The sequence below is a fragment of the Camelus ferus genome, chromosome 23, assembly GCF_009834535.1.
Source record: "Camelus ferus isolate YT-003-E chromosome 23, BCGSAC_Cfer_1.0, whole genome shotgun sequence".
NCBI classification, from domain to species: domain Eukaryota; kingdom Metazoa; phylum Chordata; class Mammalia; order Artiodactyla; family Camelidae; genus Camelus; species Camelus ferus.
In genome coordinates, this window is record NC_045718.1 from 21,255,154 (window position 1) to 21,282,011 (window position 26,858).

Here is a 26,858-nt window from a genome sequence, read left to right on the forward strand (position 1 = left end):
TAAAACCAAAATTAGAATAGAGTGAAGTTTTAGCTCGATTATTTTTAAAAAGTAATTTCTCAGATTTTTTTTAAAGCTCCTGGAGCTTTTTGATAGTGAAGATCCCAGAGAACGTGACTTCCTGAAGACTGTTCTGCATCGAATTTATGGGAAATTTCTTGGATTAAGAGCATTCATCAGAAAACAAATTAACAACATTTTCCTCAGGTAAATTAGTTGTATATTCATATATAGCACTTCTTTTCCCCTCCGTATTTTCTTTTTATTCCAGTTCCTTTAGGTTAATTTTTCCGAAACCTGAAAACTTAACTGATAGTATTTGAATCATTTTTAGCCTGTTCTGTGGGTATCATTTGATTGCATCTAACTTTATAGAAACTAGTAACCTCTTCATCTAAGTCGATAAAAGTAATGAAGACAGTTTTTAATACATAATACCAATGTTATTCATGTTTAAAATTTATTGAGGGGAGAATTTATCTAGTTATCTACTTGAGCATTTGTTTAAAAAATTATGTATAAATACTATTTAAATCAGTAGTTCTTGGAAGCACTTTCATTTGATTTTCTGACAAAGTGAATTAAATTTACATGAGGCCTATCTTTTGACTACTTTATAGATGATAATCTATTAAGTAGTTGCTTCAGATAGGGAATTTCACTTTAATCATTTCAGGTTTGGTTTGCTTTTAATTGAAGATCTGGCAAAATTAGGCTAGTGTTTTCACATTGTAACAGTCAGAGATGAGTAAGTAACAGCTGCTTCCTCTAGAGAGAGCATCTTTCTCCAGTTCTGTCATTCTCTCCTGAGTCCTCTTCCATCATTTGTGGTATCGTCCCTGCCTGTCCTGTAGTCATTTGAGTTTATGACTCTCTGCTTTGAAGGCAAACCCTAATCCCAGAAAGCCAGGCAGTCTATGTAGTTTAGGCTTAGAGAAATTCTGAATAAAAGTGGCTTAATTACATATGAGTCCTTTTCTCTTGGAGTTTTCTATGAGTAGAGGTTTCCTATTTTGAAAAGAATTTTTGAGAAAACACATCTCATAAATTTTAAAGTAAAATTAAAATATTTCAGGTGAAATTATATTGTTATCTTAATATTTAGCAAAAGTATATGTAGTTTAATAGGAAATAGACCTTTTTTTTTAATAAAATTGCTAAGAAGTAACTGATTTGGGGCAAAATAGCCTACAAAGACTTTCCTAAAATGTGTTTGTACATTTCTTATACTTTGATTTCTTTATACCTTCCTGCCTCTTTCTCAGTTTAGTTTTCTCATGTTTGATTTTTCATTACATCTATCTTTATTTTAAATTCAGGTTTATATATGAAACAGAACATTTCAATGGTGTTGCTGAACTCCTTGAAATATTAGGAAGGTAGGTCAGTTTTTTGTTCTTTTAGAAAAGTACCTGCATTTTTACATCTTAAAATATTAGCTGGGATTAGAGAAATTATTTCATATTTTAGAGTTTAAAATAGAGTATAAGACATAGTTTCTCAAAGGAATTCTTACTATAGCTTTTTAGGGGGTCAGCTTATATTAAATACTGCCATGCAAGACATCTGTTTCAGAGTAGGCTTCCTGCTTTTGAATCTGTGGCATGTTTTATGCCTGATCTTGCCAGATTGCCTCAGAAATTTATAGGATCTGATTGGAAAGAGATGAAATAAGCCATAGTGAATCTTTGATGAAATTACAAGAATTCTTGTTCAGATGTTGATAGATCATTTTAATCCCTCTGTTCTTTTATTTTAGTTTATATGAACATTTTGCCTTCCTTATTCACCACATAGCAGTATTAACTTGAGAGTTCAGACCCTCTGTTGATTTAGAGAATGGTTTTAGTTTCCTTTGTTAATATTTAGAGAATGATTATGGTGAGAACTACTTAATATCAGATCTTTCAATAAAGTAAGAGAAACTACCCATTTACTACAGAAAATACTGAAAATTATAACATTGTGATACTGACTCTCCCATGCTTTAGAGAAGAAAAAGGCAACAATGCATAAATAAATGAATGATAGGCTATACAGAAAACACAAAATTGGTTACTGGGACATTATTAACTTGGTAGTCCTAGTTCTCTTTTGGGAATCATTTAACGACTTAGAGGAACAGACTTCATAGTGATAGTTTGTCTAAAGTAGTTTGCAGATGAGTAAATCACTCAACACCGGGACTGAAGTAATGCAGTTCCTTATGTACTCGTGGATATAATAACTTTTAGAAGTAGTAACTACTTAACTTTTCCCCTGCCTTTTTTTCCCTCCAGTATTATCAATGGCTTTGCATTGCCACTGAAAGCAGAACATAAACAGTTTCTAATGAAGGTTCTTATTCCTATGCATACTGCGAAAGGATTGGCTTTGTTTCATGCTCAGGTAAGTTTCAGAAACATTTCAAGTGAAATGAATGTTGTTTCAAAGACTTATATAAAGGCAGAGAAATTGAGAAATATTGAGGTGGCAATTTTAAGTATAATTAAGCAGTTTGCTTTGTAAGTTGCCCAAAGCAAATTTTTATTATAATTTTAAAACATTATGATATTTAGTATTCTTTAATAAGCTCAATGCACTTAAAGTACAGATAATAAGATAATATCAAGTTCTCTTCTAGTCCAGGCCCTGACCTAATTAGCTATGTGAATTTAAATAAATCCCACATATTTACAGAATGTTCCATCTAGCCACATAACCTAGTTAGAGAATGGTTTTAGTTTCCTCTATTAATACTCAGAGAATAGTATCATATCAGTATAGACATACATGTTAGAAACATGCTGAAAAATGAAAATTAGCTCTAGTCTTATTTCAGTTAACTTTATCTATTTATGTATGTATTTAGTGGGCTATAGTTACATTTCTGATTTGTAGAGATTTGCAGGACAGACAGTTGCTTTTAATTCCCCAAAGAAATGGTTTGCCACCTAAATGATATAAAAAGACTGATATGCCCAGCTACGTTTTAATATTTCAGTTAACTTTATATTCAGAAGATATTACTGAAAAATGAACATCATCTTTGTTGAAGTAGACATAACACAATTATGAGTATATTCATTTTTATATATTATGATAAACTAAAGTTTGTCAAAATGAGGTAGTTTTGTTAGCTAAATATAAAAATCCTGTATTACTAAATGTTGTTTCACTCCATAATATTTATAAACTGTTCCTTACATTTCAGCTAGCCTACTGTGTTGTACAGTTCCTGGAGAAAGATACAACACTAACAGAACCAGTAAGTGTTCTACTTATGTTTTTGGTCTACATTGTAGCATTTCATTGTAGCTTTCTTTATACCCTTATAGAGTTATCAAACATAGTAGTAATATACTTTAAATTAAAATCATTTAGAAGAAGGAAAGTGAGGTTAATCTAGTCACAGAACTGGGTTGCAGGGGAGTTCTCATGAGTTATGTGTCTTGAATAATTTAAATATAGATTAATAACATAATAGTTAAGATGTGTGATGACAGGGTCAAATGACTACAGTGAAATTTATTATTTACATAGTATCTTCACTGATAGTCTTTTTAATCTTCATTCACCTTTTAAAATTAAAACATACTGTAAGAGTTCCAAGACTATTCCCTTGAGTTTTGTTTTAGAAACAGGATTTTACCTCTTCTTAATGATAAACCACATGATAGGGATTGAAAACATTTCCTTCCTTCAGTGATTAAGATAAAATCTTAGAATAAGGTTATTTACTTAATCAGCATAGCAATTCAGTCTTTGAATTCTACTGCTTACTATTTGTCTATAATAATGCAAATTTAGGAGAAAATTAAAATGTTATCATGGAAATTGAAGATTTAAGAAAAACAAAAGATAAAGTTAGGGAAACACAGAAAAGGATGAAAGTGTAGAAAAAAACATTTTTAACCTTGGTGAAACAACTATTTTGAGAGAGTGTTTTCTAGGTATCCTAAATCTACATATTTTAAGAGTTCTTGAAGGATAGCAGAAGTTTTAAAGGATTTAAATTATAAGATTTTCTTTATATTAGAACTTTCTGAGGCTAGGAGGTACTTCTAAAAAGTATGTACTTAGTATTCTCCCTTTGATTGAGCTTTGTGTGAAGGAACAAAAGATATTTTCCACTCCCTGATATTTGGAGTTTTAGACTTTTTAGACTTGCAGTTCTTTTTGAAAAAAGCTAAAACCAGTTTTTAAAGACAAATCAGGAGAATTAGAAGCCCAGTATTTACATGAAGCCATATAAACCTCTAAAATGGATTAAGACCTAATATAAATCCATGATAACGCTCATTAGGATTGAGACCAAAAAAACCCATAACACAGTAAGTCATGGTTCATGCTTGGTGAACAGTAAACAGATATAATTTATACACAGTTAACATGGAGTGGACAGGGGAGATAGGTGATTCCTTTTTAAAGAATAAAAGGTTAGGGAGAGGGATGTGGGCCAGACATATGACTTAGGTGAGTCAGGTTAATGGAAGTAGGAGCAGAGTGAGTAGGTAAAGTGTCCAAGGTGACAAAGGAAAATATTTTTGTATTCGTAAAGATCTGTAGATACAGAGATCTTGCAATTTCTACTGTAGGCCATTCTAGCACCAAAATTATGACCATATTACTTGGGTTTGAGCCCTAATACTCATTTTCTAGAAGCCTAGCATCCATAACAAAGCTTCCTACAAATTATAAGTAAGTCAATTTATTACATTCTTCATGTTCCTAAATCTTTTACTGAAATTTTTATTTTCCAAAATGGAAATGACTTGTTACTTCAGTTTATGAAAGTAATGTGTTTAATATGGTTCACACAAGACAAAATCATAAAGCACAATGTGAAGGAAATTCCTTGAAATTTGGTCCCTTAGAGATAATTATATAGGTTGGTGAATGTATTTATAGAAATCTTTCTATATGTATATTTATGTGTAGGTTAAGCAGCCGGACAGTGCTGACCAGGTTTTTTTCACCTCTCAGTATAATGTAGGTATCTTTCCATATTAATCTGCTTCATTTTTTCCACTGGTAGCATCAAATTCCATTACATGGATTGCCATATTTAATCAGTCCTCAGTTGATGGACACTTGAGTTATTCGAGTTTTCATTGTTATAAACATGTTGCTGGGTGTGGGGATGTTTTAGGGTGTTGGAATTATTCTGTGTCCTGTCGTGTGGTTACAAAAAATACGTATGTGTGTATAAAAAACCCTCAGAATTGTATACTAAAAAAAAGAAGAAAGAAGTTTACTGTATTAAAATGTTTTAAAAACCAAATTATTGAAATTAAAACCATGCTGCTGAGTCAAAGACTACATGGAAATTTTAACATATTCCAAGTTGCCTTTGAAAAAGTTTGAACAGTTGGGAGGGTGTAGCTCAGTGGTACAGTATGTGCTTAGCGTGCATGAGGTCCTAGGTTCAATCCCCAGTACCTCCATTTGAGTGAATGAATGAATGAATAAAGCTAATTACCCCCCCCCCAAAAAAGTCATTAAAATTTTTTAAAATTTGAACACAAGGGTCTATTTTCCCTTATTAGCCAGTGCTGAATACTGTGTTAAAATTTTGCTAGTCTAATAGGTATGAAATATTATTTTAACTGGCTTTTTAAAAATTATTACAGCCATCCTTTTATATGGTTATTGGTCATTTATATTTCTGTGCTTCCTTTTAAGCCTTTCCCTATTATATTTTGCAAACATTTTTTATCCATTTGGAGTGTTTCTTTTAATTTTGAGTATACTGTTTTGAATCTTTTCTTTTAAAGCACTAAAAAAAATTTTTTGTGTGATGGAACCTATTCATCATTATGGCTTCTGGCCTTGATGTCATGCTAAGTAAAATCCTTCTACCCTTTGAGATTATAAAAATAATTCTCCAGTATCATATTCTAGTTATTTTATGGATTTAGTTTTCACATGTAAAAACTTTATTCCATCTATAATAGTTTCCTAGGGCTGCCATTACAAATTACTGCAAACTTGGTGGCTCAAAATAACAGAAATTTATTCTCTCACAGTTCTGAAGGCCAGAAGTCCAAAATCAAGGTGTCAGCAGGGCTGCACTCCTCCAGATGCTCTAGGGGAGATTCCGTTCCTTGCCTCTTCCAGTTTCTGGTGTCTCCAGGTGTTCTTGGCTTATGGCTGCATCGCTCCAGTCTCACATTGCTGCCTCTTCTTCTGCCTCTCTTCTGTGTTGTCTCTTATTAGGACATTTGTCATTGTTTTTAGGGCCTACCCAGATAATCCAGGATGAAGTCATCTCAAGATCCTTAATTATTATATCTATAAAGACTCATTTTCCAAATAAGTCACATTCATGGATTTCAGAGATGAGGACATGAACATATCTGAGGGTCACCATTCAACCCACTACTTCATTTGAAATTGAAACTTTTGTGTGACAAGGGTAAAGAACTGTATTAGTTTTCTAAAAAATTATCACAAAATTCAGTGGTTTAAAACAACAAACATTTATTATCTGTGAATCAGGAATCCAGGAATGACTTAGCTGGGTTCTCTGCCTTAGGGTCTCTCACAAGGCTGCAGCTGAGGTGGTGGCCAGGGCAGGGGTTGCATATAAAGGTTCAGATGAGGAAGGATCTGCTTCTGAGTTCACGTGGTTGTTGGTAGAATTCAGTTCCTCAGGTGCTGTCGGACTGCTCTTGCTAGCCTGCCCTTAGCTAGAGGCCATCCTCAATTCCTTGTTACTTGGGCTTCTCCAACACAGCAGCTTTGTTTTATGAAAGCTTGCAAGATGAGAAGGTTCTAGAGAGTCTGCTGGGAAGATGAAAGTCACAATCTTCTACAACTTTCTCATGGTAGTGACATTTTGTCCCTTTTGTCACATTCTGTTGGTTAGAAGCACGTCACTAGGCCAGTCCACACTTAAGGGTTGGGCTCGACTACACGGGAGTGGGAATTCAGGAAGTAAGGATCATAGATGATCATTTTAGGAGTCTGCCTAACAAGGAGCTACATTTTTTCTTTCTAACTGGTGAGCTACCAGTTCAAGTACCACCACCTAATTGACTAATTCAGCTGTTTCCCATGGAACTGAAATGCCACCTTTGTCATATATTAAACCTTATATATACTTGCATCTCTGTGAATACTCCTCTATGTCATGTATCTTTGCTAGTTTCCATACTAATACCTTATTGTTTTACTTACTGATATCTAGTGCAGGTTCCATTCCATTAATTCTCCCCCTCCTCTCCTTAAAATAATTCTTGGCGATTTGTATACATTTATGGATTTTAGAATAAATGTTTCTAGTTTCAGAAAATAATTCAATTGGTATTTGATTGAAATTATATTAAATATACAGATTAAGTGTAGGAGAAATATCTGTACAGTATTGAATCATCTCATCTACTTGTAATCTTTCATGATATTCAGGAAAGTTCTATAGTTTTCTTCAAATTTTATTCTCTATGCACATTAATTTTGTTATGAAAGGAATATTCTTATTTTTGTTATTGATACTTTGTTTTAGAGGATATTGATTTTTATATATTTATCTTTTATATAGCCACATAACTGAATTTTCACACTCATTTTATTATATTACTATTATTATATACTTAGACAAATAAGTATAATTCTGGTATTCCTTTCCAACATTATTCATCAAATCCTTTTTATCTTACTGGATGGGCTCCAGAACAATGTTCTTCCCAATTTTAATTTGGATGAGTATTCTTCATTACTGGACAAGACCAATAACTGTAAAATGACCTAAAAGGCTGTCAAAGATTTATTTCCACAAAAGCACCAGGCCCAGATGGTTGTACTACCTGTTTCCAAGAAACCATTACGTAAGTTGATTGCTGATGGTTTCTGATAAAAATTTAGTAAGCTAGAACTAAGAATTTATCAGAATATAGTCAACTAAGAAATCAAATAACTGTTTAGAATCTTTTGAGATGATCATATAATTTTCTTTTCCCCTTTTAACCTGCAACTATAATGAGTTGAACCACCACCTGGAATTTCTGGAATAGTTATTGGGTAACTAGGATTGTTCTGTTACTATTTAGTTTAATACAAATTTTTGCAACTATGTTTACTTAAAATTCATGATCCCTTGTTTTGTCATATTTGGGTTATCAAGACTGTGCCAGCCATGAAATAAATGGGAAGCTTTCTGGCTTTTTTCGTGTTTCATAGTGATTTAAATAATAGGAATTATCTGTTCCTTAATTTCCCCCTAAAATAACCTCCCTTCCCTCACCCCACCAAGTTATTATCTCATTTTCCTTTCTTAGTAGAAAGTAGCACTTACTATTATTACAACTATTTTATTTATAAGTTTAATTGGTAACTTATGTTGGTTGTCCTGCTTCATGAAAATCAGGGACCTCTTCTGTCTTGTTCATCAGTGTGTCCCTAGCATCTAGAACACCATCTGGTATAAAGGCATTCAGCAAATATTTGTTGAATTGGTAAAAGTCTAAAGCTGAGCAGAGTCAGAGATACACTTAGATGTTAAATAATATTGATCTACTTGAGAATGGGTATTGATATTATCATAGTTATTAAAAATGTCCTGGGATTAACCAGCTTCATTGCTTAATTCATGCTGGACTTTTTCCCTTTTTTGCAGGTGATCAGAGGATTGCTAAAATTTTGGCCAAAAACATGCAGTCAGAAAGAGGTGGGTTTTGTTTAACAAAAAGTTCATTTTATTGGAACTTTCTGAATCTCAGGTCTGTAAACCATGCCCCTAGGGGCCGGGTGTATTGTTAACTGCTACCAAGTGGGAGATGTTCCATGGGGATTAGAGACTTGGTAGAACAGCTGTACATTATAGTAAATTGCATATACCATCAAGATTTTTTTGTCCACTGTTTAATTTGTAGATTATAGTCTCATAATCTCACAAATTCTCATTTGTGTTTCCTATATTAACATCATATAATTTGTCATATAATGTTTCTTAAAAGAAAATTCTTTTAACCTAGGTGATGTTTTTAGGAGAAATTGAAGAAATCTTAGATGTCATTGAACCAACACAATTCAAAAAAATTGAGGAGCCCCTTTTTAAGCAAATATCCAAGTGTGTATCCAGTTCTCATTTTCAGGTATGATGATTTCAGCAAAGCCGTTTTTATTTTATACTATTCTTTTCTTTTAGTTTTCACATTTCTAAATGTCTTTTTTAGGTTGCAGAAAGGGCATTGTACTTCTGGAATAATGAATATATTCTTAGTTTGATTGAGGAGAATATTGATAAAATTCTGCCAATTATGTTTGGCAGTTTGTATAAAATCTCCAAAGAACACTGGAATCCGTAAGTGTCTTTTTTGTTGTTTGTGTTATTCTTGGGTGTTTAACCTTTTTGTCATTTGATCTCATAACTCATACAAATACTAGTTTCATTCTGTTATTCTGCACCTTATATACAGAGCTTTACGAAGTTGTAAATGTATGTGTCTGTATGTTCTTAATTTCAACTAGAATTGCAAATCTAGGGACTCTGTGTGACATCCTGCAGCGGTGTATGGTTAAACCCTGTGGGGAGACCAACCCAACATCTGCAGGGCATGCAGAGACAACTTTGTGCTGCCAGTATCCAGTCTCCCCTCCACAGAAGGCCAGCCCAGGGAGAGACTGCAGTGCTTAAGATCGTAGCAGTGATGCTGACTGCATCCGTTTTCTGTAAATTCTGTAACATCCTGTTTTCTTCTAAGTTATGATAATTGAATCTTTTTCAACTTCTTCTAATGCTCTTATACTTGGGGGTTTGTAACGGTAGACTCTAGAGCGGGCATGAAGCTAACCACATTTTTAGGATTTAATCTAAGCATGATACAGTGGAAAGGATTTGAGTTTTGGAACCATACCATCTCTACCACCACTGGCTGTGACCTTGAGCAAATTACTAAACCTCCTGAACTTCAGTTTATCATCTCCAAAATGGATTAAGTGAATCAGCCAGCATGTAGCTCGTTTCAGAGACGACAGTGTTACGTTTCCTGTCTGGTGGTAGCATCAGTAACACAGCACTGGCTTATTTTGATTTTAGGACCATTGTAGCACTGGTATACAATGTGCTGAAAACCCTCATGGAGATGAATGGCAAGCTTTTTGATGACCTTACTAGCTCATACAAAGCTGAGAGACAAAGGTATTTGACATTTTAAATTACAAAGTTACTTGTACATTTTAGATTAGTTGAAGGTGAGTCAGTCTAATAAGGTATCTTCTCTAAGTTAAAATAATGTTTAAGAAGTCAGTTACTTTAAGCATAGAATTTGAATGTCTCTAGTAAACACTTTAAAGTCATTTCTAGATAAGTTTCTCCTAGTGGTTAGATTATGATCTTAGACTGCAGCAGCCTAGGTAGCATCTGCATTGTGAAATATAATTTATGCTGAATTTTAAATCCTATTTTACACAATTTTATTTCGTTTACATTTATGAGAATCGTTTCTGGCCACATGGGTTTCCATAGTGAGCTTATTCTCCAACTGTTCCTTGCACAATAATTTGATAGTTTTTAAACTGTACATTTTAGTATAGCTCCCTTTTCAGAAGAGGAAACTCACATAATGATATGCCTGTGGGCTTAGTGTTATTGATATTTTGTTCCTTGCAATAACGGATATTTATAATCTTCTAAAAATCACTTTCCTCTCACACATTTATTTCAAACTTAAGGTGGGCAGTAACTGTTGTATCTGATCCCGTTTACTTCTCATAAGTGTACTACCTATTCTGTTTGGAAAAGCTGATCTATTTTGACTAGAAGTGGCAAGTATAGAAAGGATAGGTCTTCTTCAAGGCCAGCCTGGTCCGTTAAAAACTAACTCAATGCATTATTTCTTTTAAACACCTTTCAGGCAGGAATAGAAATTAGGTACATAGTTTGAGCCCCAGGAAGCACTGGGAAGAAGGAAAAGATGACTAGGATCCTATATGTTACTTACATTTGAAAAATGCTTATTTCATGGGACTCAGAATAATCATATCTTACCACTTTTGTGCCCATAAGGCATACATAACTGCACAATGGTAGGCCCATTGGTTTTTTTCCCATGTTCATGTAGTCCTTCAGAATAGTTTAGTCCAAGTTATTCAGAAATGTTTTCCGTATTACTGAAATTAAGTATGCGAAACAACGTATTTTAAGTTTTGTTTTTTAGAGATTATTCAAACTTGAAAGTTTTCATTTGACATGTAAGAAACGAGATAGACACACTGGTTAGTAGCTAGGGATGTGGTGCTTCCACCTGGAAATGGGTCCAGACTGACCTAGGGGCCAGCCCTTCTGTCTGTCTGCAGAAGGGTGATCACGACCACTACAGCCACTGCAAGGAGTTTATATGAGAAAGTTAATGTGAAAGTACTCTGTCAGCCATACAGCACCAGTGGTACAGTAGCGGTGATAATACGTAGGAGAGAGAAAGCAAGTAGTAACTTGCAGTGGGTACAGGAGATGCGTGGACATAGGAGAGTGTCAGGGAGTAATTAGGTGCTCTAGGTAATTGACCTCAAATGCTTTAGTAGAGGGATTTAAGTGAAATGTGAGTGAACAGTGTATTCTCCTTAGCAAACTGCCAAACAACATGTTTCTTCAAGCTCTGAAATAAAAATTTCTAATTACAAGATGTTTGATTTACAGAGAGAAAAAGAAGGAATTGGAACGTGAAGAATTATGGAAAAAATTAGAGGAGCTAAAGCTAAAGAAAGCTCTAGAAAAGCAGAACAGTGCTTACAACATGCACAGTATTCTCAGCAATACAAATGATGAATAAAAAAAGCCTCCCACTTCTGCTGGATAGGTGGTTTTGTACACTTTCTTGAAATATGTAAAAATTATGAAACAAACCTCATCAGTATAATATAATTAAAAGGCCAATTTTTTTCTGGCAACTGTAAATGAAAAAAATATATGGACTAAACATAGCCCTGTGCTATATCGTGGCCACAGTATATTGTAGCTTTTGTCTAATCATTGATTTGTGTCACTTCTAAAGTTTCACAGAAATGAATTGAACTTTATCATCTGATACTGAGTGAAATAATTATGGGAGTGGTAAGAATTATGACTTGAATTCTTGTTTTGATTGTGTTGCACATAGATAGAGTAATCTGCTCTGTATATTTCCCCTTTTATAATGTGCTTTTCACATTGCTGCAGACCTTAGTTACATCCTAGGAAAAAGACTTTCCTAAAAATAAAACTAAGGTGTAATTCTTACCCTTCCCTTCACCTCTCCCAGACATATGATGGAGGGAATTACCTGCCCTAAGCCTTCCTTCATTAGAGATATTACTCTACTCTGGAATTTGAGCAAAAACTTAAATCTCCAGGCTTTTTAAAGCACAAATTACAAGTAAAAGCTGGGAAAGTAAACCAGATTCTTTAGATTGACCCTCATGAATATCCCCCTTCACCTGCAACTCCCCAGAGTGATGAGCACAGATGAGTGGAGGCAGTGCAGTGAACACTTGGCCTCTCAGTTCATTCCTCCTCTTCCTCCCAAAGGCTGAAGGCAGGGCCTTTCCAGTCCTCACAGAGCACGCTGCCCTCTCCAGTCCCTCCTGACACAGGGATGCAGGCAGGCGTCGAGACCCACAGTGTGGTGATGAGGAGCGCTCCTTGTCACTGCCTGGCTTTATTTAAAGGAAGTGCAGTAGGCTTCTTCTGTAGGGCTCTGAAAAAGCTGCCTATAGAGAGGCCGTGTATGTTTTCACTTGGTGAGGTATTTCTCACATTTTGTTATCAGAGTACCATTCCAGTCTCTTACCTTGCAGTTGTGTGGAGAACTGTTTTGTAATGAAAGCTCTTCATTAGGGATTGAGCAGCATTTAATAAAGTCTATGTTTGTATTTTGCCTTATGTTTTTGCTTTTTTTCAGCACTAAGTTTAGGCATCCAGAAGAAGCCTGCCCCCTTTGTTCATACGTACGTACATACATGTATATACAGAAAAGTTTAAATAGAATATATTCCACAATTTGCCTTAAAGAAAAGGAAGATTGTGTGCCAGAGTGTTCCAGCTGTTAACCAAAGTCTATTTTATAGAATAGTCACATAAAATTCTAAGTTCTAGGATATGCTCCCATCTTCCTTCATGTCCCTTTATTATGTTCAGAGGGTGGATTTAACTTAACCTTAAATGTATGTACGTATGTACATAGTTTTAATTAAATAGACTCAGGAGGATAAATCTCAAAAGATCTGTAAGTAATAGCACGTTTTTGTGGGGGCAGGGAGACCGTGGCAGAGTTCAGAGTTGTTATACAGCTTTCAGGTACTGAGGTCTGCTTCTACTCTTTCATACTCATGAAAAACTCTAGCTTGGCTTCTACACACTATTCCGAGGTCACTGTAAGAGCAACTCCTTCTGCTCACTGTGGCCTCAGGAGAGACTCTCTTACAGTGCCTGGCTCACATTTTACACCATTTGCAAGTGGCCGCCTTACCTCGGCCACCCCCATCAGGTGTTCTTGCCAGATCTCCACAGCAGCCCCAGGCCGGCTGGGATTACTGACAGCTGGGGGCAGCGCACGTAGACGACAAGGGCAATCCGAACACAGAAAAGGCAAGCCCTGGCCTCCCCAGCAGTGAAGGTGGGGTCTAAATGTCTATTTTGTGGAAGATTTAGGCATATATTTATTTCACTGAAGAGCAGCCAGAGTGCATCTGGGCAGGCTGCAGCTAACAGTTGTGAAAGATGTTTTCTCTGAAGAACTAGAAATGCTCACTTCCTAATTAGCTACTTACGCTAAAGCACATTCAAGAGGTCTTTCAACTTTCTACAATACAGGAAGTAGTTTTAGTATGTTCACTGGAGTAAATTTTATTAGATATTTAATATTGAAGTGGTATGTCATCTTTAGAGATGCTTTAAAAACACACATACTTGTTTCTCAATACTGTTAATGTAAACTTTTATGCCTGGCTTTGCATTTGCCTTACAAGAAGATTTTACAGAGATAAGACTTAGGCTTAAGTTTGAATCTGCGTGCTTCTGTGGCATAGAAAATAGCAGGGAATAGCTCCTTACACAAGTTCACTTTTAGTAATTCAACTGAAAAAAAGTTTCTTGTTGCTAAATTAGACATGAGAGTAAAAATGCCCCACTCATACCATTTGAGTTTTTCTCTCTGAATTATCTAAAGTCAGGTTCCAAAATTCAAGAAATGCTACCAAGTCCTCTTAGGATGCAAAGGGCAAACAAATAATTTAAAACTCTGGAAATAATTTTCATAACCTTAAATCAGCCAGTGGCTACCATGTGAAAAATACCCAGATGGTACTCATCTGGGTCATAGGCTAGGCTGGAAGCTCTGAAGGTCTTCCTGGGTGCCCCTTTCTCAGATGGATGGGTTGGCAGGACAGGAAGGTTAACAAAGCTCATTCTTGGGGCTTCATCGTCGCTTCCTGACCACCCGCCACCCATCGCCTGCCCACCCTGCCCTCCCTGGGACGTAGTCATGACATACCTCAGGAGTCCAGGCCCGTCCATTTTGGGTGTCCAGGCTCACACTCCCTTTTATTTGGAGGTTCCAAAGTGAAAGCATACTGGTGCCTACTGAGCAGATATGCACACTGATTCCTTTTGTATGAATCTAACTTTTATTTACCTGTTAAATGAAATAGTCAGAATACACTGAGTAGGCACCTACTATGTACATACATCCTAGGGCTTTTGCATGCTAATCACCCCACACTCATACCTGTATCAACACATACTCTAGCCAGACATGTAGGCGGCTAGTCAGTCCACGAGAAATCTAATTAACTAGTCTCTGGTAGCTTTAAAAAAAAAAGTCTCATTTCATATTTAAAGAACAAAAGAGCATGTCAGAGGCTAGCAGATGGCACCGGAGACACGAGGGGCTTGCCTTCCTTGTGCACAGTGCACCCGTTTCACAGCGTTACCTCCACGTCTGGAGCGTCAGCACGGGGCAGGGCAGGGGGTGAACATCACATTCTCTTCTGTCCATTTTAAAAACCTCAAGAGAAAAACCTAAGGTGAGGGTCTTAATTATCCTGTCAGACCTTAACTATACACCAAACCAAGTAAGAAGAAAGGCTTCTTCCACAAACCTTCAGAAGACTTGATGTATGTCTAATTCCATCTTCCACAAACCCTATTCATGTCATATGTCTTAAAACATTCATTAATAATTTAAATACTTAAATAACGTTTAGGTTATCCATTGGATCTGTTCCAACAGTCTCTTTTGGGGCCAGGTTAGAAGCTGCAATGTCACAGGCCAGTCTCCCAGCAAGGCCCATTTCTTCAAGTGAGGACAGGATTGCTGGCAGCCGGGTTTACCAAAATGGAAGCGATGAGGACTTCCATTAATTCAGTTTGATGAACAACACAGCCGACTTCAGCTTATGTGGTTTGTTGCCTGACCTCTTTTTTTAAGGTATCTCTTCCTAATCTTGATCATCCATTTCACACTCAGTTTGGCAAACTCTGCGGCTTTAAATAATGCCAAGAAAGCTCCACAGAGAAGAGCGATTGTGTTCCAAGGATTGGCGGTGATGATCTTGTAAAACAGAAACAAACAGAACTTTACCAGTTGGCTTCAATTTTGATTCCTAGCATTATTATCAGAGCCCCCTCCACACACAAAAATATTATTGCGGGTGACAAGAAAAACAACTGGGTTCTAAAACAGCCATAATTCTATACTTTGTCCATAGCTCAGTTTGAGGAGAAAAATACTAATCCCTCCCTAGAATAAAGTGATCCTGAAAGAAGAAAATTATTTTTTCCAAAAAGCTCTGCACAAATAAGATATTCAGTAGTGAGCTTTAAATTTTTGGCCTCATCCACAAGGTGACCTTGCTTTGAGACAAATTTCCCCCCAACTATACGCCCAGTCCACATGGCCTGTTCCTCCTGTTTTCTTCCCATCTCAGTTACTCACACCTCCCTCCCATCTGGCCCAGTGACTCACCTCGTGGACTCCCGCCTCCAGGCTGGCCCCTCTGATTTCCGCTGCCTGTGACACTTTCCTCCCACCTAGAGTTCCCAACCCGTCTAGGCCCCTCACCTTTCTCTGACCACTAAGCCAAAACCCTCTCGACTTCAGCAGAGATTTATCCTACAAACTCCTTTGGCAGTTCTTCGGAGTCTTAGGTGATACTCACGTCTTGAACCTTCTGGATAAAAGGGTCTTTCCATTCAAAGACCACAAAGAACAACTGAGCACTTTTTTCAGCCGCTGGCCTCTGGTCAATGTAGTTAACCACGCTGGTCTAGGCAGAGAGGAGAGAAAGCAGTGTTACCACTTCTGGGTCCTTCCCTGACCTGGGCCATGCGGAAAGAGGGGGCAGTTAGGGAATCTGAGACCCTGGCTCTCCTCACACCACTTTTTGGAGGAAGAGAGCCAGAAATCTCTACACAACATCCTGAGACTGGTCCCAGGGCCAAGGCCTTACCATGGTTTCCATGGCTCTTTGAGGAAATGGATGTGACCTGGTGTGTACTACAGGTGTTTTGGATTGTCACCGAAATCTGCCATGATTAAACCATTTCAGAGTACTGTGTACGACTCACAGATAAAAGCCATAAAAACCCCAAATTTGAAAATACTTGACCTCAATTACTGAGTATGTCAACCCTTCTAGTCTGCAGGGACAAAGCACAGCCTCACAGATCTACCCAGCCCAGCACTCCCTGTAAACAGCAGGCGTGCTTGGTGAGACCTGTTACCGGTTACTACAGAGGCTGCGAGTAGACGGGTTCCAGAGGCGGGGCTGGGCCGTCACCTGGTCTGAGCCTCCACTTTGCACTCATAAAACGGGACAAAACGCCCACCTCACTGAGATGCTATGAAGCTCCAATGAAACAACACATAGGAAAGAATTTTAAACTTTAAAACACAATATAAAAGCATTTAAAATTTTGTTCAGAAATTTTCACATCCCCCACCAAAGGACTCCCAATGTGGACAGTGATGAAAGGCACACAGAACATTCTGCAGGATACAGGCTCCTGGAGGTGCGGCCCCCCGGTCTCAGATCATGGCTGGAGCGACCAGGAAAGCCCGGGGGTACTGGGGAGACCTGCCTGTACGGTGCACGCATCGAGTCTCCTTCCTCAGCTGATCTGGGGACCAGATGAGAAAGAACCTGGGAGTTTTCAGAGAAGAGTGTGGAGTAAAAATCCAGGAGAAGACAGTTATTTTACAAAATAGGAATATTTTAAGAATCTATTGCCAGGGGGTTGTCACTGCCTAATGCAAGAAAAGAGCCTGCCTCCTTGAAGAAAAGTGGCTTCAAGCCTTTCCCGAAGGCCTCCAATCTGGAATGGTCAGGAGCCATAGCATGGGAAGGGGTAGACCTGGAAGAGTGCATGGCTTCCGGCAGACGACAGCACCGCCGGATGGAGTGAATCCTTCTACTCAGTCCCTTCCTAATACTGCCCCTCAGAGTCCAGCCCAAACGGAACACCTCAAAAAAGGAGCAGAGGCTGCGAGAACAGAGCTATGTCCTCGCCACCTCTGCAGGCTCCCAGCCACCAACCCACGGGGATGGTCTGGCTCTGGGTGTGGATGCCGGGAAGAAGGCAGAGCCACTGCCCCACAGGCAGGGGTGTGGCCTGGCTTTTGGTGGTGAATGACCATGAGCCCTGCTGAGGCCACAAAATGTCCTATCCCTCCATCCCCACCACCATGCCTTTTCCCAAGGTCTTGTCCATCTCTTGCCGGGATCACAGCTGGAAACTCCCAGCGTGTCTCCTAGCTCCAGGCCACTGGGCTGAAAGCTTTCTAATCGCACTTCCCCACCAATAAAAAATTTTGAGCATGTACCCAACACGTAACTGTCTTGCAAGTGATGCAACTTACTATTATTGTTCTAATGTTACATGCATTTTAAAAATAGTAAAAGGATGAAATTTAAAAATTAATCAAAAGAAAACTACTATTTTCTTCTTGCATCCCAATGGATCACCACACACCCAGCACTTAGAGGCTACTGTATCTACTCTCTTCCCTGTAAATAATCAAATTTCTATGCAGCCACCAGCCTCTCAGGGCACCAGGGGTGCAGAGGTAAGAACCCAGGCTCTGGTGTCAGACACAGCAGGTCGAGGTACCCACTCTGTGAAACACTCCACCTGTGTGCTCTGTGAGGGCTGTTGTGATGGAGGCAAAGGGCACTGCCCAGAGAAGAACCCGACTCCCTGGCAGGGGTTCCCCTTTCATCTTGGTGAAGGTAGACCCGCCCTGAAGACCCTGTGCAAGGTTGCCCCCTCTGTGAGCTTCCCTGCAGCCGGACTCAGGGTGGAGTCAGTGGCAGAGGGAAGGGAGCCCAGCACCACCTACCTCCTGCCGGAACTCCACCGCCTCCCGCCCATCCTCCTCCTTGGTCTTCACCAGGGACATCTTGACCCAGGTGCGAAAGCCCCCCGAGAACTTCCAGCTGGAATAGGCACTCTCGCAGGCCTGCATGAAGCCTACCCTGTCTGGGCTTGGAGGACAGAGAAGAAAGGTCCAAAATAATCAGGCAAGATTTGAACGTGCCAGACTCAAACTCCAGCCCCTACTTCAAGCCAGTTTCTCTGCTGGTACCACCAGGATGCTGCCCACTCCCCACGTCCTCAGTTCTGCTTTTTGGCTTCCAAATGGAGAGGGAGCTGCTGGAGAGGAAGCTGTCACTTAAGGCAGGAGCACGGAGAGAAGCCCTCCTCCCTCCCACCCTGTCCTCCCCACCCCCTGCTCCCAGAGAAGCTGGCACTGAGGGCTGCAGATGTGCCCACAGTACGGTGCCCCACCCCACCCCAAATCCTCAGAGAACTCCAGCCTTCAGTGGCCCAAGGTGCCCTCACTGCCCTCTGGAAGGCCCGGGGAGGGGAAGAGCATTCCTCGAGGAGCTCTCAGCCAGACAGGACACCCACAGCATCTGCCCAGGATGGTGCAGATGCAGCAAGAGCAGAGTGCACACGGGTAGGTGGAAACGGCAGCGTGGTGCTGAAGAAGCTCAGGAGAGCGGCCCAGACAGGGCTCGGCAGGGAGGCCACACGGCCAGCTCCATGCAGGGATGGGACAGGGAGTTCCAAGTGGCAAAAAAGCCAGAAGATACCAAGGCGGAGGCCTCAAGCTCCAGAATGGGAAGGATGGGGCAGTGGGGTGTGAACAGTGGAGACAGCTCATGGCCTTGTCTGCTGGGGGAACAGCCTCCCCTTTGCTGGGGCTGCCGGCCTACTTCCTTGAAATGGAGCCCCAGGGCCTTACAGGACCTGGAGGGACTGAGTCACCCTCAGCTCAGCATGTGTAGAAAATGCTCCTACCCCCCACGAGCACCCTGGGCCCCCAGGATGGCAGCACCGGACAGGAACTGTCATCCTCCTTTTAGAAACATGTGGCAAACTTGCACTGAGCCTTCACTCAGGGCTGGACCCAGTTCCCTGCCACCGCGGGGGACATGGCCTGGGAAAGGACTGCTCTCAAGGGGCTCACAAAACCCAGGCGGCTTCCTCCTGTCTTCAGCAGCCCCAGTAGGAAGCAGGGGGCCAGACCAAGCCTCCCTCCAGGAAACAGCCGACTGGGCGTGTGCGGTCAGAAAACCCCACACCAGGCCTGCTTGACTTTGTGAAGAGGCCCTCCTCCAGGCTGGTCTTTTTCGGGGCCAGTGGGTCATCTGCAGTCTCACCTCCCTAACCCCCACCCCAGCCCAGGGACATGCACAGCTGGAGTAAGATAAGTGTCTAGCAAGCCCGCCCTGAGCTCTGAAAGGCCACCTTTGCAGGAACTCCTGGAAGGACGAGAAGAGGAGGTAATCGATGGCACTGAAGTCCTCGCGGCTCTGGTTCAGGCGAAACTGGAGGAAGACCAGCTCCCGCTTCTTTACTTCCCGGGGCCCCTGCACAATCAGGGCAGATTTCTGCAGAGACAAAGGCCACAGCCAGCCTGGAGGGCTGTGTGGAGACCCTGAGCCCCAGGCATACAGAGACTTCAGAGTCTGCGCACTGACTGGGAAGCCCATCCTCCTCAGCCCCCTGGGAGCAGCGCCTGGACCAGGGCTGAGCACAACCATCCTCATCAGCTTGCCTCACTGACTGGCTGTGCCGCCGAAGCTCTTTATTTAGAAAGGACAAAAACAAGTGTTTTTCTCCCCAGTCTGTCACTTTTCTGTTAACTGTTTCTCATGTCATTTGTTCTATGAAGCTCGAAATATGACGTACTAAAATTTGCAGATCTTCTTTAGGTTTCTAGGTTTTGCTTGCTAAGCAATTCCAAAATTACATCAATATTTTCCTTCATAGAACTTTTTTTAACCTGTTTACATTTAGATACACAGTATGTCTGCCTTTCAGGTTTGTACACATGGTGTGAAACAGCAATCTAACTCGCACAGCAGATGGAGGGTTGACCTCTGAGCAAACGTTTACTTGTTCTGGTATCTTGACTGAGCAGTCAGTGCCTCCCATCCCCAAGCCTGGCAGGGTTATTTTGTGCACATGCTCTTCTAAATGTACTTTAAAACTAGCTTAAGTTTCATGAAAAAAATCAACTGGGACTTTTAACTGTGATGACACTGAATTTATAGATTAACTGGGGAAAAATACCTTTACTTTTACAAATGCTCCACAGATATTCAGAGTTTGTACTGTCTTACAACATGCACTGACTCAGAATTTATTAACTGTGCAATTCAACTCTCCATTCTTATCCTTACTATACTTTGTCCGTTTGATCTGCGAATTTCTGGAGAGAGGTGTTAGTCACACTCTAAGGTGCTGGTATTAACTTCTAACAGGTTTTGCCTCAGGTATACAAAGGGCGTGCTGTTTTGCACATGAAGATTTATGCCTGTTAAATCTTAGTGGACAGAAGTGGAGTTTGACCCTCTTATCAATATAGACATCCCTCACTGAACTCCCTGCACCTGGGATTTCATTTTAACTGCTCTAACACTGCCACTCCACTCCTAGTTATTAGTGCATTTTCCAAGAGATCTTCGTCTCTTTATTTCTCAATCTTTCCATGACAGGTTAAGTGGCAGGAGAGAAGGCTAACTGTCCCCAGTTTCCATCATCCACTTCCTTCCACAGAACTAGCACCATTTCCCTAATCCCAGATTTTCGCAGAATATAGTCGCCTGCTGGAACCTCATTTCTGGCCTCAGATGTGGCCACGGGACGAAGTTCCTGGAACAGGCACAGAGGCTGACTCACGCAGCTCCGTGCCAGGCCCTTAGAGTGGGACTGCTTGCCCTCCACCCCTCACCTTTCCGGGTGCGGGCAGTGTGCATGCTGGCGCGCCAGCGCTGACCACAAGGACCAAGACAACGCCCGGGGACAGCAGGGTGACAGACAGAGCCAACGCTGACCATCCTACGAGGCAGCACTGCCCACGCAGTGGCACTGCCGGCACACCCGGATGTCCCCAGAGAAAGAAACAGACTTCTCCCTTATCTCAGCCACTGTCTTTGTCCAGAGTGTGTGTCCACTAGCTTAGCCTGCAGTCTGACCAACATAAGCTGTTCTCCAGAACTGGAGTGCCGTAGCACCCACCACCGAAACACGAGGCATCGGCCTAACATGTGGACACTGGGAATACGGCAGGCAGTGAGGGAACAGACGCGGGTCCTGCAGGCTGGAAAGGCGGTGACCCTAACTGCGCCAGAGCAAACAGAGCATTTGGTAAAAGTTAACAAGGTTGAGTCGATGGCACTAGAGAAACTAGAAGATAAATGAGAATCTGAAGATGGACAAAGGAGGACCAGATGAGACCCTCGCTTTCCCCTGGACTCAACAGAAGCCCACGTTTCTGAAGACATCTCACTGCAAATGAAGGGAGTGGGGATGGGGGGATGCGGGCTGTTCAGCCCCCCTAGTCTATACAGCCGACAGCCACACGGCCCAGGGAGGGTTTTCTAGTGGCCACTGCAGATTTGACCCTGGAGGATCCCCGCCAAGGCAGGCTCTCCCAGCCGAGGCCGGGGGGAACTGAGGACACAGAGTCTCTACCAAGGTGCAGCCCCAACCCCACTCCACCCGCCACCAACCTGGGGCCAAGGCAGGACACCTCGCAGGTCCCACCCGCCGGGTTCATCGCGGCCTGGGGCAGTGTGCTTCCCACTCTTCCCTTTCCCATGTGGCGTTCACTGCACTCCTCTGCTCTGCACTGGTTCGGGGAGGGGACCTGGTGCCCAGGGAGCAGGGGACTTCTTAGTTTACAGCCGTGGACTGCAAGGGGCCACCATGGTGGGGAACACTGACCGTCACCCCGGGCTGGAGGAGTAACCTCTTTCAACTTAAGTTTTCATGGAAACAAATCTCCTGTGCCCTTCCTTCATGGGTTTCTCTAATACTTAGTTACATTACATAACTCTGACAGCAAGTACAGCTGGCATGAGCAGGGCTGGGAATAAACACAAGGACTCCTAGGACGGGTACCACTCAAGTGGGAGCTGAGAGGAGGGGCGGCCAGAGAGCCTGTGCCCGCGGGGCCATCTCAGCGTGTGCACGGGCGTCCGGTCAGTACAGAGGGGACGGACAGACCCGGGAATCCAGGGAGATGGCGTTCTACTGTATTTTCCAGCTCTTCATTAAAATGTTTAGAAGTTATTTTCCTTTTCATTTAAGTTAGCTTCCACTTCCCTGGAGTCCATTCTGTGTGTTCCCCTCCGTCCTTTTCTTTTACGTCATTGGTTTCATGTAAATGTCTAGTGGCCCTTAATTCTCCATTCTTATTTCTGACTGAGGGCTAGACTGACTAGTACGGGTCTGCAGTGCGGGTTTCTTCCTAAGTGGTCCTCTGCCAGGCTTGCCCTCGTCCCGGGCTCCGAGGCAGCGGGCGGATGCCAGCAGGCCGGGCACCTCCTGCACTGCTCATTCCTTCCTGGTGGTTCTCTCCTCCCACCATGGTGGAGGTCCAGTCTCAAGTTCTGCTGTTTTTCTCTGCTGGCCCAAAGCGCAAGCAGGGACTCTCCCTTTAGCTTACGCAGAGAACGGCCCCGGGGCCTTTTCCCCAGAGCAAACACGGTCCCCCCAGCTCTGTGTGCCCTGGGAGGGGGAACGGCACAGCCAGCAGGAGATCCTGTAATTATTACCCTGCTCTTTGAACGTGCTGACGCAGAGCTGGGGGCTGGAAGGAAAGCTTTCGCTTCGACAGCAGTCCTCTCCTGCATCTGTTCTAGGGTTTAGGTTTTCTCTCATCTTGCTCCACCAATCTGACCCAATTTGCTATTCATGTTTTGGAAAGTTCCTCAAACTTTCTGGTCTACCTATGGTACCCGTTTTTGGTTTACAGGACTAAGACTGATATTTTATCTTACTCTCTTTTTGAAGGAGTGGGAATCATTTCAGCAGGATTTTAGGAGGAAGCTTAGAATAAACAAAAAGTCTTGTGTGATTCTCTCATCTTCAGACCCACCAGTAGCTCCCTATCAGCCGGAGGGGCAGGCCTGGCTCCCCAGCACGACATGCGTGCTTTCTTCACTAACCGTTACTTCTGTCCACAGCTCCGCCTCCCACTGCTCATCAGGGACACCTGAGCCTCCAGAAACACCCACCGCTGGAATTCTGCTACGGCACAAACATGCTGTTTCCCCCCTTTATGTCCAGGTGCAGAGTTCCTCTGCCTAGGAAACCTTTACTTCCTCCCTTTGAGTTGGAAAGCTTACTCAGCCCTGTTCAATCCTTCTGGAAACAAGGATATGGGATGAAACGGAGAAGATGTAAATAAATAAAAAATTCCTTCCCTGCCTTTGGAACTCTGTGCAGGCGCCGCTTCCCCCACCGTCCACTCCCCGCTGAGCTGAGCCCTGGGGGACAGCAGGGCTGGGGTCCTCGTCCCCAGCACAGTGCTCCTTCTTCATGCTGGCAGTTATTTCAAAATACGGATTCCTGGGCCCCATCCCCAGGAATGATGATCCAGTTGGCCCCATGGGGAACCTGAAATCTATATTTTCAAAAAGAATCCTGGCAACTTGGTCCAGCAGTCAGGTGTAGGACCCACTTTACTAGGTCACACCAGCCCCACCCTGGAGCACTTCATCCTTCCATCAAAGGACGGGATTTTATCACAATGTTGGGAATCCCTGATGGTCACTCAGAGAAGGCTGAGGACCCCTATGCCCTCCCTGAATGCAGGCGAGCCCGCCACGGCCCGCCCCCTCCTGACCGCCCCACGTGTGCTGGGGGCCGACAGAGCATGCAGCCCAGCCCCAGCCCGGGCTGACAAGAGTTACCAGAGTCTGATTGGAGAAGGGGTCCGTGTAGTTGATCCTGTGGGTGGTGCAGTTCAAGTCTCCTGGCTGGCCGGGGCTCCTCAGAGGTGGAATGACCTCGTAATGGTGCTTACAGCTGAGCAGCTGGGCCTGACCGGGGTACAGGGCAATGCCTGGAGGGCAAACCGGGAAAAGTGAATTCAGGAGTCACAGTCCCTGACCACCCCCCTAAAATCACATTATATAGGTTTTTTCACACCAACAACCACCTAACTAAGAGGAGCAAGAAGAACAGGGTTACAGAGGGGGAGCCACACACCCTGCCCGCAGAAAGCCCTGCTCTGAGGGAGGAGGCAACTGCCTCCTCAGTAAGCCCTCTCCCGGCTGGGACACGGCCTCCCCAGCACCCGCACCAAAACCCGCCCCACTTCAGAACCCAGCTCCACACCCTCCAAGGGGGCCTCCCAGACTGAGCCTGGCAGTGCCTGCTTCCCGGCACCACCACCACCTGTGCTCACCAGGCGCCCTCGGCTGTGCGAGTCCCCGGGTCTCACTCCGCCTCTCACCTCCCGCTCCAACTGGGAGCTCCAAGTGCACAATGTGCATCCCCAAAGTCCCTCCCTCTCCCCAGGTCAAAGCACCTCATTCAAGGCTTTACAGACGGTAGCTGTTCTAACCTCAGTGGTGAAAACACGGAGAACAGCATGTGGCTCCAGACACAGGCAGAGTCAGAGAGACCAAGAGACCAGAAACAGAGAGTAAAACCCACAGATAAAGAGACTGAAGCAGACACACAGAGAAGGGGGCCAATCACGAGACAGGCAGGTGGGCGAGGCCCCAGGACCAGCAGTTATCAAGAAGCCCCAGGCAGAGCGGACTCGAGACTCCAGCTCTGCCCTGTGAGCAGGCTGTCCAGAGGGTCCCTCGGGGTCATCCTGAGGGCAGAGCAGGTGACACAGGCCGGGTGGGCAGAGCCTGAGCCCACAGAGTTCATGCCTCCCTGCTCACTCCACATAGAGTTCAGTGCCAGTGCCACTGCCCCGGAGCAGACAGTCTACTCTACAGCAGAGATGACTCCTCACTCGGGGACTGGACTCCCCGCAGGGACAGGAGAGGCATGTGGCCGAGGAGCCCCTCTCCAGGCAGGGCCCCACCTACCTCTGGATGGCCTGGCCTCCCTGCCACTCTTAACTCCCACTTCTCATCCCTGGCCTCTGGCTCCAGCCAGGCTAGACTCATCCTCTCCAGAGAGGCCCCCACCTCCCCACACCCACCTTTGCTTCTGTGGATCCTCCTCCCAGAGAAATTCTCTTCCTACCTACCAAAGCCCAGCTCAGATCCTGCCTCTGTGCAGTGCTCCTTGCCCACCCAGCTTCTGCAGCAACCACTACAGGCTCAGCCCGCATCCCTCTTCAGCACACAACACTGGGCTGGGCACTGAAGGCAGCTCTTGGGATGTGTAACCTACACCTGGACTGCGCTGGGACTCCTCACCCTGCCCGTGGTGCCCAGCATGGCACCAGAAGCACAACAGTAGCTCGGAGTATTTGCAAGCTGATGCCCCAGACCTGGGCCAGGTGCCCATCCAGGGAAGGCTCTACCTGGGGCGTCGTAGCGGTCCACCTCCTTGTACGACACTGACATGACTGGGTGCTTGAGTTTCTCACGGAAGTCTGTGATGGTCTGGTAGACTAGGAAGACGGCCACGGCCATGAGGAGCAGATAGATGAAGATAAGCAGGACTGAGAAGACGTTTTTCAGGCAGGCCTTGCTGAAGCGGATGCTGCTGGAGGCGGACTCGCTGTCCAGGGCTGAACAACAGTGAGTGACACACATGTGACCCAGGAGAGGTGGGCAACTTCCAGGTCCCCTACCTGCTTCACCAAGGAGGCGAGGTCACCTGCACACCCAGCCTCCCCGCCTCAGTCCCCAGCCCCAAATCATCACACACGGCACCTGTCAACCTTCCCCATGCATGTGCTCTGCCGGGAAGGAGATCCCGAGCTGAAGACGACTCCTCTCTAGAGGGACAGATAGTTACATTCCAGCAAGGGGGTGGCCCCAGCCAGCCTCCCGGCCTTACCTCCCGATCATTCACTCCCCCAAGCTCCCCATCTCCTATTGTACTAAAGGACTGTCCCCTAGTGTGCCCTCCTCAGCTCTGGGGCCCCTCACACCTGCCATTCCCCAAGCCTGGCCTGAAACACTTTTCTTCCACAGCTGACTCCTAACTCATCCCTCAGGTTTCAGTTTAGAAAGGCACTTTCTCGAGGAAGCCTTCCCTGACCCCGTAACTTGATGTGGGCATTCCCCCCTCAGTGCTCCTGGGGCACCCTGTGTCCCTGGCATCACTCTGCAATGTCACTGTCTACAGGTCTTTTTAACCCCCTAGGTGTGAGCTCCCTGAGGGCAGGGACAGGGCGGGTCTTGTCCCTCCTGAGCCTCTGGCCCTTCACTCTGTGCTGGAACAGAGCAGGCACTCTGCATTCACACAATGAATGACTGTGTCCTGCCTGCTCTCACACCATCCCCAGCCTCCATTCCTCTCTGTTAAGGACTGAATTGTGTCTCCCCTCCCCAAAAGCCATATGCTGAAGCCCTAACCCCCATCCAATGTGACCATACCTGGAGACAAGGCATTTAAGGAGGTAATTTAGGTTAAACGAGGTCATAAGGGTGGGCCCCTACTCCAATAGACTAGTGTCCTTACCCGA

The 26,858-nt window shown here is 43.4% G+C and overlaps 2 protein-coding genes across 8 annotated transcripts in view; one reads left to right on the plus strand and one right to left on the minus strand.

Moving 5' to 3' along the window:
* The window catches only part of PPP2R5A (protein phosphatase 2 regulatory subunit B'alpha), a 59,551-nt gene extending 46,718 nt beyond the window's left edge, over nucleotides 1-12,833 (plus strand). Inside the window, exons 5-13 of the mRNA XM_006193411.2 lie at nucleotides 77-207; nucleotides 1,320-1,379; nucleotides 2,280-2,388; nucleotides 3,194-3,247; nucleotides 8,597-8,647; nucleotides 8,955-9,074; nucleotides 9,156-9,283; nucleotides 10,019-10,120; nucleotides 11,618-12,833. Of these exons, the coding sequence (XP_006193473.2) occupies nucleotides 77-207; nucleotides 1,320-1,379; nucleotides 2,280-2,388; nucleotides 3,194-3,247; nucleotides 8,597-8,647; nucleotides 8,955-9,074; nucleotides 9,156-9,283; nucleotides 10,019-10,120; nucleotides 11,618-11,750 (888 nt within the window). The 3' untranslated portion in view covers nucleotides 11,751-12,833. The remainder of the gene's footprint in view (nucleotides 1-76; nucleotides 208-1,319; nucleotides 1,380-2,279; nucleotides 2,389-3,193; nucleotides 3,248-8,596; nucleotides 8,648-8,954; nucleotides 9,075-9,155; nucleotides 9,284-10,018; nucleotides 10,121-11,617) is intronic.
* A 1,724-nt stretch (nucleotides 12,834-14,557) lies between these two features.
* PACC1 (proton activated chloride channel 1) overlaps nucleotides 14,558-26,858 on the minus strand; it is a 41,684-nt gene continuing 29,383 nt past the window's right edge. For 6 of the 7 annotated variants that reach the window (XM_032466440.1, XM_032466439.1, XM_032466441.1 and 3 more), the window contains 6 exons: nucleotides 25,746-25,955; nucleotides 24,166-24,317; nucleotides 19,709-19,851; nucleotides 18,294-18,438; nucleotides 16,114-16,221; nucleotides 14,558-15,506 (listed from right to left, as the gene is read on the minus strand). In XM_032466440.1, the coding sequence (XP_032322331.1) occupies nucleotides 15,345-15,506; nucleotides 16,114-16,221; nucleotides 18,294-18,438; nucleotides 19,709-19,851; nucleotides 24,166-24,317; nucleotides 25,746-25,857 (822 nt within the window). In that variant the 5' untranslated portion in view covers nucleotides 25,858-25,955 and the 3' untranslated portion in view covers nucleotides 14,558-15,344. The remainder of the gene's footprint in view (nucleotides 15,507-16,113; nucleotides 16,222-18,293; nucleotides 18,439-19,708; nucleotides 19,852-24,165; nucleotides 24,318-25,745; nucleotides 25,956-26,858) is intronic. The other variant, XM_032466438.1, reaches the window with a different exon arrangement.